At 39.7% G+C, this 12250-nt stretch overlaps 1 protein-coding gene across 18 annotated transcripts in view; it reads right to left on the reverse strand.

Moving 5' to 3' along the window:
* ANK3 (ankyrin 3) overlaps positions 1-12250 on the reverse strand; it is a 374109-nt gene that overhangs the window by 135723 nt on the left and 226136 nt on the right. For 12 of the 18 annotated variants that reach the window (XM_055793683.1, XM_055793688.1, XM_055793692.1 and 9 more), the window contains 6 exons: positions 12099-12197; positions 11621-11719; positions 6515-6613; positions 3240-3425; positions 2656-2679; positions 1350-1448 (listed from right to left, as the gene is read on the reverse strand). In XM_055793683.1, coding sequence (XP_055649658.1) covers positions 1350-1448; positions 2656-2679; positions 3240-3425; positions 6515-6613; positions 11621-11719; positions 12099-12197 — 606 coding nt within the window. The remainder of the gene's footprint in view (positions 1-1349; positions 1449-2655; positions 2680-3239; positions 3426-6514; positions 6614-11620; positions 11720-12098; positions 12198-12250) is intronic. The other 6 variants (XM_027785924.2, XM_055793693.1, XM_055793684.1 and 3 more) reach the window with 1 other exon arrangement.

Raw genomic sequence — 12250 nt, forward strand, 5'->3', positions numbered from 1 at the left:
TAATGAACAAATGAATTTTTAAGAACTTCAGTAGAAAGTTCTAGTTCCAGCATTTTCCAACACTAATCTTATTTGGAATGTTAGCCCCTTTTCTATCTAAATCTATGTTCCTAGTCACTCTCCCTGCTTTCCCTTCTTTTCCCTTCTTAAAGCCTTGCATATTCTTACAGCACCTATTAGCTTTCTGCCCATGTCCTCTCTACCCTACCATTCTCTAGCCCTCCATCCTGGCTCATTAAATTTTGTGTTACCTCTGCATTTGCCTTTCTTTTGTCTCTGGTCTCATGCCTGGCACAACCTCTTTCCGTGCCCTTCATATATTGCTGTATCCCTGCCCGTATACGTTTCTTTGTTTTCCTACTCTTCCAACTATATATAACTTCCTTTTGTCATTTGCTGCCCTTTACTGCTTCTCCTGCTCACATTTTGTTGTTCCCACATCCTCCCTACCATGACCACACTCCTTCACTCTAATATTCCTCTTTGGTCTCCCAACAGACCCAACCCTTGACAGCAGATAAGGTCAAACTTTGGCCCAGGCTATGACATGAGGCTCTGCTGGCACTGGGCTCGCAGCGTGGTCCAGCTGCCTGTGGGGGGATGGACCCACTCCCCAGGCAAAAAGGTGCAGCTGAAGCCACCGGTCACCTGCTCCCCATCCAGCCCAGAATGAACTTAGGGGACACCAGGAAAGCCCATACCGTTTCCCCCCTGGCTTCCCATAGTTTTTTATACATTTGAGGAATTACTCTGTCACTCCCTGGGCTGTGCCATGACTTTGATGCACAGCTTACAGGATCAGGAGGGTTAGTTCCCCCACTCTGCCACGGTTTCTGCTATACAGCTGCCATTATCAACTCCCCTCCATTTCTACACTTCAATTTCCGCCTCTCCAGTTTGTCAGATCTCCTTTACACATGTATCATCTGACTCTTGCATATGCAGTGAAGGCACAGATACTTTGTTCCCTGGTACACCTGCACTTCGTCTTCACTGGAAACAACTGCATGTTGAGGGTAATTCAACAGGGACAGCACTCCTGCCATATGTTAAAGCTACAGGTGAAAATAGTTATCTGTCTGAAAAACCCAGCTTACCTTTTGCAGCACTTTAACTCTGAAAATAGCAGCCTTTTTGATTAAAACAGTTTTTCAAAGATGAGGACTAGATCTCAGCTCCAGTTCAGCAGCCCAGGGAAAACCCCTTTAACACTGTATGGTAACAGAGCAAGAGCTGTCAGGCCAGGCCCCTCAGCTGGCACGAGCAACTTACCTTTCTATACCTTCACCGGAGAAGTGTTTCAAAGTGATGATTAAGCAAACTAAGCATAACTAAGACTTCACACTTACCCTTGCAGTAAAGTCCACAGCAGCACCTCGATTTAACAGCAACGTAGCTACATTGATATTTCCATAGTGAGCAGCTATGTGGAGGGGAGTGAACCCACTCTGGAAAAACAAAACAAAACCAACAGATCCTTTTTTTTTTTATATATCTCATTAGTACTCTAAAATTTATATCACATCACTGACAAAAACTAGTAATAGGAGTCTGCTGCAAGTCACCATTCCAATTCTGTACTAGTTTTCATTCACTGACATTTATTTATAGACTCTCAGAGAGTCTAAATAAAATCATATTGCTATGCAGGAGGGGAAAAAAAATTAACATAATTATTCTAGAAGACCAGAAGTAGGATAAAACTTTCAGTTAATCCAGAAAAACAACAGCAAAACATTTGAGTATTAAAGCAATGATCTGTCTTTTATGAGAAATTAATTTCTAACTAGAAAGATCTAGTTGTCATTGGTATTATGTCAGTCTTGCAAGTTAAATCTCTTAGAGATTCTTCACAGAAGTTCAGCTACAAGCCATTCAATGGTATTTGATAACTGTTTTTTATAAATTCAAAGTAGATGCAAATGAAAACAACATCAAAGACAATTTTAAATTATTAATATGGATTTTTTTTTTCCAAGGGTTAGTACCATAAAGATCACTCTCCCACTGTGGGCAATCACATCGGGTTATGTTCAGACACCACCCTAATTAGAGGATGCCTTAGTGATAAAATTACTTCAGCAACTTATTTTCATATTTAAGTAGTTTTACTTCCTTTTAAAATAATGCTAAAACATGCAGCAATTCCATCAGTCCTGCAAAGTATGAAACCTTATGGGAACTATATGCATTTCTAAATTGTTAGCAAGCCATGCTAGCTGCCACTGCCTTGCTTTGGAAGTCTTGCAGATATAAAATCACTCTCAGATCATTCTATTTGCTGACACCATCAAGGTAAGTGTCATGCAGAAGCCTAAAATCAGACCTGGATGCACAACATGACAGGGTTGTCTGCAGCTCTTAACACATCTGATAAACACATGCTCCATGAGAATCCCTGAAAACTCCATCTTGGGTAATATGGCTCTTTTATGAGGGCAGTTCCCCAGAACACTTACTCTTACTTTTAAGCCCTAGTTTCAGCTGCAGAAAGCCCTGCTATCTAAACTACAGTCTTCTCTAGCACATGCTACTCCATTTAATCTAAAGCACGTATCTATCCTATAAAAGGCAATGCAAAAAGGAAGAGGAAGAAATGATGCAGCAGCACTAAGTCATGGAGGAGTGATGATGCATATATATATTTATATATACCTCTGTTGTTCTATTCACCATCATCTAGGTTAACACAATTGGAAGCAAAGAGGGGGAAAAAATGAACGGTTAGTTCACCACTGGTGATATGGATGCAAAAAGCTTCGTGACTGCTACGTGGCATGGCAGCTCAGATGACAGCACAATCGGCGCACAAAGGAAGCTCGACTGAATGGAAGCTGAATGATCAAGTATTTTGAATGTTAATTGTTACATGTTTACCAAAGTTGTTAAAGTAGTAATTGGACAAACAACTAATCAAATGACTTAATTGTACAGTACCTATAGGCACACCACTGCAGGAGTGGCTTTCATCCGCAACAAATAATTCTAATAATATTTTGCTTATTATTTTCCATTTGCAAAGTTTCTACATGAGAAATTAACCCTGATTTAAATAAAACAGGAATGGGGAAGGAAGAGGCAAAGGAAGCAAATGAAACGTTATTCTTAATCACACACTAGAAGAGAAAGTTAGGTGTAACTCTGCAGCAAAATACTTTGCACTAAGGGAAATTTCACTGGATGTAATACATGTGGTCAGCACTTAATAATATCAAACCTTTTTTCTTTTTACAACTGACCTTTGACTCCACATCAGCATTGTGGTCATTCTGCAGGAGCAGAGCCGCTGCCTTCGTATCATCCTTGCGAGCAGCGATGTGAAGGGCAGGAAGACGGACTTTTCCCTTCGTATCATTTTCAAGCAGCAATGAAACCACCTGGTCATGACCTTGCTGCAAAGCTACTGCCAAAGGCGTGAAACCATCCTGCAACATACAATGGAGACTCTCAACACATGTTCCAAGCTTTCCAGGAGGCAGAAAGCAGAAGGGAAGACATTTCAGCATTATTAACAGTACTGGCTCAAATCCAAATGGAAAGTGTAACATGGTGCAACTTAAAAGAACCCTGCAATGACACTAAAATTAGGGTAAAGTGTTGGTGAACAAGGCCTGAAATGCTCAAAACACCTATCTGGCACTCCAGACTTAAACATAAAATTACAAAGCAGAAGCAAACAAAAATGACTGAGACTTGAGAAAAAAAGTGTGAAATTACTCAGAAATAAACAGTTACATAAATAACTGTGTGTATCATAAAGTGTATGATTATATAAAAAGGTATAAAAAGCTGAAATATTAAAATTAGAATTGTTAGTGGTGTCTCCATAGCAAATTATCATCCATTCCCCCCACAGATATAGGTTATAATCTGTATTTTTTTAAGGAAAAACAAAACAAAACAACCAACCAACAACACTTCAGCTCTATCCTTCAATATATATGTGGATTTAAATTCTTATAATACTTGAATGTGAACAATACATTCTCTCAATACACTAATTATTTTACTACAACTTCCATTTAAGAAAAATGATATAGATGTGGTGAACAATCCTCTTAGAATTATTTCATTTCAGACTAGTAAATTGCCAACCAAAGTAGTGCAGAATAAGAAACCTGAAAAACAGATTTCTTCTTAACAGATTTTAGAGTGCATTCCTCAAACACATGAAAAGTACAGTCTGAGATGTTATTATAATTTTAGTTTTATGGATTCTTAGAAAACTAAAGAATGAAAGAGTTGTCATTTAGATTCTGCTCATTTCCAAACATTTAAGTGGCATCCCAATCCAGGAACACATTTGGCTTTCTCCAAGATAATACCCATAAATCACTCAAAAAGTCACAAATGTGTATTGTTCTACTTGTGATATTTACTACGTTTGACTCTCGGTCAATATATCCAAAGCTTATATTACCAAACTTCTTTACAGTTTAGCAGGTAAACATCTTCTTTCACTTTTGAACTGCTTGTCATGATGAAACTGGGTAAGTGTGAAATAAAAGTGTAGCAATGACACAGGAAAACATAGGTCCTTACCCTAAGTCAAAAGAGCAGAGTTCAGGTGTTAACTTCTTGAACTAAAAATAATGTTTTCAGTAAGGAATTTCTCTTTCTGGCTTACCAAACAGAGAGGCCTCAATTTAGGAGAAACAGGAGGAGTTCTGCTAATGAGCATTCTTTTCAAAATTTTGGGAGGGACATTAAAAAAAAAAAAAAGAAAAAAGAAAAATCACCTGAATTCTTTGGGTACTAACTAGATTTTTTTATTTCATTACTTCTTTTAAACCCGTTTAACCACAGTCTTCCCCTTGGCCCCTGGCTCACCATCCTCCAGGAGTGGGGCAGGGCTCTGGGCTGTGGTCCTGGGCCACGAGTGGCTCCTAAGGTGGAACAGCTGCACAGCCTCAGAGTGTAGGCAGAGAGCAGGGCAGTGTGTGGAAAATGCTGTGTAGCTCTGAAGGCCAAAAAACTCTGTGAGCATCCCCACAAGAGGGCTCTGGCAATACAGCTACACTGTACCTGCAGATACAGAGGCTCCTGCCTGGAGAAACCTCGAGTTCGACAGCCCACGCCTTAGTGCCCAGGAGATGTTGGCTTCCTGGTCTATTTGCACAGCCAATGGCAGCGGCAGTCAGCTGCTTTACAGAGAAAAGTGGTTTGGCCATCTACACTGCCTTTTCTCATCGGGCTTTCTCTTCTGTTAAAAACACTGGTAACAATAATATTAAAAAAAAAAAAAAAAAAAAAAAGGAACACATTTTCTCCTTTCCAGAGGGAAAAGGCATTGGACAAAGGGGAGGGAGCACTTCATGGCAATCCCAGAACAGCTGCCACCTCCCGGTGTCATCATCCCAGTTTCTTAACTCTGATGAGAGTTGCCCATCATTTCAGTGTGTGCAGAGGCCACTGTACCAAGACCAAGCAAACTGCGACCAAGAGTATTAGCACTGACAAGAACACATTTCCACCACATGCTCTCTGAAGATGCCAACTCACAAAAAGCAATTGCAAGCAAATACCATGATATCAATACTATAATTAGCAAGCACACTTTAAAACATAGGGCAAAGCACACTCCAGAAAAAAACAAAATGAAACCCAAAAAACTAAAACCAGTATAAAGTAAAAAGTTGGTATGAGGTACAGGGATGCATTAAACTAATTTTGCATTTCATATTTTGCAAAAAAGTAGGACTTTTTCAAATAAACATTGTTTCCTTCATGGAATCAGTTCAGCTAGAGAGATCATAATTTAATAAATATTACAGAGAGCACATACTGAAGTACTTTTTTGGTTTTGGTAGTAAAATACTGGAATTAAGACAACTGAAAATTCATCAGATTAAAAACCTATCTCAGTGCAGTATATTTATGACTATTAATATATCTGCTTTTTTATTTTTCTTCCAGTTTGCCTTATTTGAGTTAGAATTACTTTCTAAAACAAAAAATAAGAAGTTCTGGAAAGACCACAGACCATGTTCAAGGATAGACCTTGCATCTTTCTGTCAGCTTGAAATTATCACTGCAGGACCAGATGGGATAACTAGGTGTTACAGAGAGGGTACCAACATGGCAATAAATGTAGTTCAGAAAATGCTCCAAGCGCTAAGTAACCCTGGGTTTTCCCTGATATCCCAGGCTGGCTCCAAAGCAGGTAAACACTTGTTCTTGCTTTATGGTTGCCTTCCACATTACTCACTATTTTTAATGAAAGCACAGAGAAGTTTTATATTATGCACACAGCTTCCCTGCTTGAGCACTTACCCTGAAAGATTACCAGTTATGACTAAGAACACATCTATTTTTAGAACTGTTTCTAGTTAAAGTCATTTTTTTATTTTAGAAATAGCAAAAGATGGTTTAAATTGCTGAAAAGCCAGTTACTCAGTATTCATTAGCACACTTTGCAGAAAGAACATAAAAGATTAGCTTGATATAAGCTGGCAAGAGTCACTGCTGAAGCATGTTTTACTTTGTTCATAAAGTGTGAAATTCAAACTTTTACCTCTGTGGCAAGGCTCTGACTGGCACCATTGTCAAGAAGAAACTTCACAACCTCCAGGTGGTTTTCTTGGGCTGCCATATACAGTGGAGTGAAACCATTCTGAAATAAGAAAGCAAGAGTGTAAACACTCCACAAACATTTCATACATACCACAAATCTGCAAAACTCAGGTAGATTAGGAGGAAACTAAATAAACTGTGTGCATACATGCCAGTTGATGGTGTGATCTCCCTTGATTTAAGTGAAGGTAGGAGAAGGATAATATTGTTTAAAAGGACACAGTGAAATCCTTCAGCTGACCCGATACAATTCCCACAGCCAAGCAAGAATACTTCCTTTTATATCTGTTGTGAAGTTAAAGTAAAAACCAGTCTGCTCAGACCATTTGGTAGAAATGGGTTATTTTTCCCAGTAAATGCAGCCACAGCAATGGAAATGCAAAATGGACAGGCAAATACAATCCAAGTCTGTAGCAAAAGTAAAAGCGATGGCTTTTCAGAATGCTCTCCAATTTTTTCGCCTCCTTCCATTAGCTTTGACTACTCTTTCGCTTGTGCCAGCTACTTATGCCTTTTGTCTCCTCAGAGAGCTGCCTTCTGAGCATAGCCTGCCTGTGGTCACTGAGCTACTTCATATTTCAGGCACCAGGAGATCTGAGAATCGTTGCTTCTCAGTAGTTTGAGACAGAGGTTTATCAGTGTTTCCAACCACATTACAGCATTTCTCAAATTATGCTTGAGCGAGCGATTTCAATCAATGCAATACAAGTATCAGAGGCTGCAGAGCTTAACTCATTCTTTGGCAAGTGCTTTCCCCTCACAGTCAATACTTTTGTCTTTACTGTATACAGGTCACAGCCTTTCAGGAATTGAATTTTTAGCGACTAACGTTAAGGCAATGTATTTTTCGCTATTGTTCTAGGCATTTCTGAAATTCACAGCTTTGACATCACTCACAAAACCAAAAACAGCAAAACGAAGTCATGAAACCTGTCCTGGGATCAAGATACCTCTAAAGGAATTTATAAAGTTGCTGATAAAGCACATGAAATTGCTTTACTTTTGTATAGCACTGCATGTCCCTCGGTCTAACAGAATTGTAAACTAGTGGTAAATACATCTTACAGTAACAAATTAAAAGGTCCATATACTATTGACTAAGCAGTTTGGCACTGCAAAAGCAACCAAAGCCGCATCAGCAATAAGAACAACAATCCCTTTCTCCTCTGATCTATCCTGGCATTCCAGAATTAGTCAGACATACCACTGCTGGATTTTGCCTGATCCCTTTCCTTCCTTATGGTACCAGCAAGGGTGATGATGCCATTAAACCTTTTGGCCTCCTGGTTTCACTGGGCTCTGTTAGGGCACTGTCTTCTTCTCACTATCTTCCAGATCTCATGGCATCGTGATTTCTGTGAACCTCAGGCTTCTTTTAAGTAAACTTCACACGGTCAGCTGCAATGGGGGCAGCAGCTTCCCACTTCAGCTGCTCCCTCCTAAGATCCCCCCAGACCTCTTGCTCTACCACACACCACTTCTGGTGATTACTTGAGAGGGTGGGGAGGACAAGGAAGAAAATAAATACAAAATAAAACCGGAGGTAAGAGCTAGTTAAAAACAACAAGTAAAATGGAAGAGAGATTTCATCTGCCTTAAATAACAGAAAAGTTCAGGAAGTGCTTCCATATCACTGGGTTTGACGTTTCATGTCTGCAATGTAGCCAGGGCAGACATTTCGACAGGGTGGAAGGCATAGGGGGAACAGCTCAGCAATTCAGCTAGAGCAGTTACAAAGGACACTGACCTAGATTTCCCAGGAAACCTATGGAGCCAAACAGAGATGAGCTGAGAAGAGTTTGGCCATATATTTGCATCAAAGAAAGAATATCAACATTCCGAGCTCTGGAGAGGTGAAGGGAAACCATAACCCCGCTTTCCCTATTGGGAAATTCCCCATTTCCCTATTGAGAAACCAATAGCAGTGAATTCTGGCTGAGTTACAGTAGCTGCAGTGAAAACAGCTGAGAGACATCTGACTGTCACAGCAACAGGGCAGAGCTGCAGGGCACACTTCCAGCACAGAGCACACAGAAGAGCCCAGGTGACCCGAGGCCGAGCATGCAGGCTTCCCCGGCAGCAGAGACAAATAGCAGGTCAGAGAAAAGGACAGTTGGAGAGGAAATGGTGTGACCTGGATGTTTGATCCATGAGGAACTTTACCATCAACAAGACACTAAGCAGCTGTGAAACCACATGTTTACAAGGCTTGCACAGGCTGCAAGGTCAGTTACTGTTCCAGTATTTTGATAATTTGGTCTCTATTCAGGAAAGCATTGCTACAAGCATAAAGCAGGCACTGAAATCCTACCAGAGCCAAAGCCTAAAGTTAGCAATGTGTTAATGTACTCTTCAGAACCAAGACCTAACAGTTTAGTTATCATAGAGTCAAAATTCTGCTTAATGAAAAACAAAGAAGCCTGAAAGCGCTTGCTAAAATACCTAATATGTCATATTACAGGTTACTATTATAGTGAACAGCAGAGTATGGCATTTCCCCTATCATTTCACAACATACTCAATATCTATTTACTAACTCAGCTGGAAACAAAGATTAATTTTTTTAGTTTCAAACATTTGCACTTAGAAAGGAAGCAGAAAACCTCTTCCTAATGATTAGTTCAGAAAGTAACAGGCAAAAATTCTCAGAACTAAGTGTTGTTAGCATTTGGAAACAGAGCAGAACCTTCTCTTCTGTGTTAAATTACTGTAGGGTTTTCAACATCTTTCCTCCCCATACTTTGCTTTTTCTTCTCTCTTTAAAAAAGGGGCTGAAATTGCCAGAGAGCCACAAGCCTAAGAGAAGTATTCTATCTTCAGTAGTAATAAGTAGCCCTTAGAACAGGTACAAAATTCAGACTCAGTAAAAAATAACTTTTTTTTCTTTTTAAGGATAGGAACACTTGGTTAAAGAAAACCTTACGTCCCTAACACTGGTGCTGTCAGCAGGGTAGAGCTGTTACCTTCAAGGGAAGAGGAGATAAAGCCAAACTCACAGAAAATAGGGTCAATATAAAAAAGAAAAACAAAACAAAAGAAAACAAAAAAATTCTTTGGGTAGTCTCTCTGTGGGTATGACAAATTCAGCAGAACTTTATTCTAAGCTTTAGGAAGTCTCAAGTGATGCTCAGCACCACAGACAAAACTGGTCCAGAGGCAGTTTGGTAGCAGAGAGCTCCAGGGACCTCCCAAAAAGACTAACCCCAGCTGGGGTATCTCACTGCCAGATATTGGTGCAGAATGGCAATACACGTCTTAAGCAAAGATGTCAAAGGCATCCACAATGGGGGCAAGGGAAATCTTTAATTTTCATAAGATAGCAAAATACCGGTAATGTGGCAAAACCTTAGGGTATTTGGACAATGCAGTTATATAAGATGTTTACAATCTCAGATAATTTTTAGTTTCAGGGCTGAATACACAAGTTCTCAAACACAAGCAGAAAAGATCCTTTGAAAGCCATCTTAATTTCTTTAACAGGAAAACCACTGGAAATATTTCTGCTTTGTTTTTCTTCCTAACAGACATGGAAGATTTTACTTAAAACTAGTTGTTGTTGTTGTTGTTCTCTTAAAAAAATGATATGGTGCCTGAAAACAAATATTGCTGTATCTAGCTAGTATAAAAGAGTAAGAAAGGAGAACTGAGCTGCCTATTTTCTTTGTCCAGGTGAAGGAAACATGAAACAGAAATCATAAATAACTGACATTTTTTGAAGTTGATTCTTTTAAACATTTTGTTCATATTCTTTGAGAGACCAAAGAAAAAGCCGTATTTCTTTAAAATGTAAAGTTTTTAATATCCCTTTTTAGCAAATATTTTCTATCATGCCCACATCTTTGTAATACAGAAGAATGGCAATTCTGGGCCAGATAAGATGACAATCTCTTAATCTGATCCCTTCTCTGACACTGCCTACCAGCCAGCCCCTCAGAAGGGAGAACAGGAATGGGGCAGGCATGCAGGGACACCTCCTATGGCACAGGCACCTGGTTTTCAACAATCTGTGGTTTATGCGTTTTTTGAGCCAGAGTTTTTCTCTGACTCATTTGACTGCTTTGCTCTTAACAGCAGTACTGTTTTCCCTTATTTCAAATTTTCTGTAACTGACTTAAATATTCGTTCAAAGGACTTGACCAAACTTAAAGGCTCTGCATATTCTTGCAGTACCTCTTTGTACAAGGAAAGGGGATGAGCTCAATTAAGACTGAGACACTGAATTATGCAAAACAGGATCCTTCTAATTTGAACAAGTTCTCTCTCGCTGTCTTGTTCTATCAGTATCTCTTCTAACTCTGTAACAATTAACAGCTTATAGGACACCGGAGGGCAGATCTAAGGTGGAAGGGTACATGCTTTGCTGGGCTGACTTACACAACCACTTCCAGTACCCTGCAGACACCCCTGGATGTGCCTCCACTTCCTTCAACTCCAGGGGTGTGCGGCTTGTGGACAACTTAAAACAGATGTCATATCTATGTTTCCTCTGTTGATGAATGAGGTGGGCAACTCAGAATTAATCCCTACTGATGGGTGACATTCTATGTGGGGAAAGACCTGAACACAACCTGGGATTTCATTGTGCTGTCATGCCTGTGGGGGAGGACAAGTCTTGGTATGTCCATGATGCCTCTTGGTACACTCTGACCACCTGGCAAGGGGTAGAGCAGAAGGGGGAGAGCTGGAAGAATTTGAAGTTTTAATTGTATGTTGAGTTACAAGGTGGGAATGAACTCAGCACTACACTCACTAAAATGCCTACTTCAGTAATAAAATGGCAGCTGTGTGTTTCAACTTTTTCCTTGCACCTGATGTTGGTTACCTACGTGTGTGGAACAGGTGACAAAGGAGGTTAGTTTGGGGTTTTTTTTTATGTTAGCAGAATTACATTCATCTTCTTGACTCTATTAAACCCTATTTTCAGGGACCAGTATTAACACAATGAGATCTGACAAATACACCTACTAATATTATCATTTATAAGTGTAGAATGATTTTAATATCAACAAAGCTTTTGATAGTACCAAACAGGGAAATATCACTTTACCTGAGACTGTGCGTTGACATTGGCCCGATTTGTCACCAACACTTTGACTACTTCTGCTTGTCCAGCGAGGGATGCTATGTGCAATGCTGTGTTTCCTTTCTGGAGTGAGAGACAGGGATATTTGAAAATACAAAACCTGAGCTTGAATACATGACAATACTATCAAGAATATATTCCACTTTAAAATACAGTATTTCTTGCAATGGTATACTCTTACTGAATACTTCTAATGGGTAAGTTAATCTAGAAGACATGGACAGAAACCAAGACAGGAATCTACAATTTGTTCAGTAAATCTCATCCCTAGTAACCTGTGGCATTTACTATAATCTAAAAAGTTTCTATTAAAGAGTTACTGAGACCACTCCACCAGTGGAAGATGGGCAACTAGTGCTGCAGAAATGTCTGTCAGTTGGCTGACACCCTGTGCCCACGCCATCAATGTGAACAAGATAACAATTAGATAGGCCTGACTGACCTTTGTCGCTGCATCCACACTGGCACCTCGCTGTATCAGTTCAGAGACAACTTCTACATGTCCTTCTTTGGAAGCAAGATGGAGAGCATTCAACCCATTCTGATTTAAAAAAAAAAAACAGAAAAGAAAAGAAAAGAAGAAAAGCAATGGGA

This window comes from Falco peregrinus, chromosome 1, assembly GCF_023634155.1.
Source record: "Falco peregrinus isolate bFalPer1 chromosome 1, bFalPer1.pri, whole genome shotgun sequence".
NCBI lineage: Eukaryota > Metazoa > Chordata > Aves > Falconiformes > Falconidae > Falco > Falco peregrinus.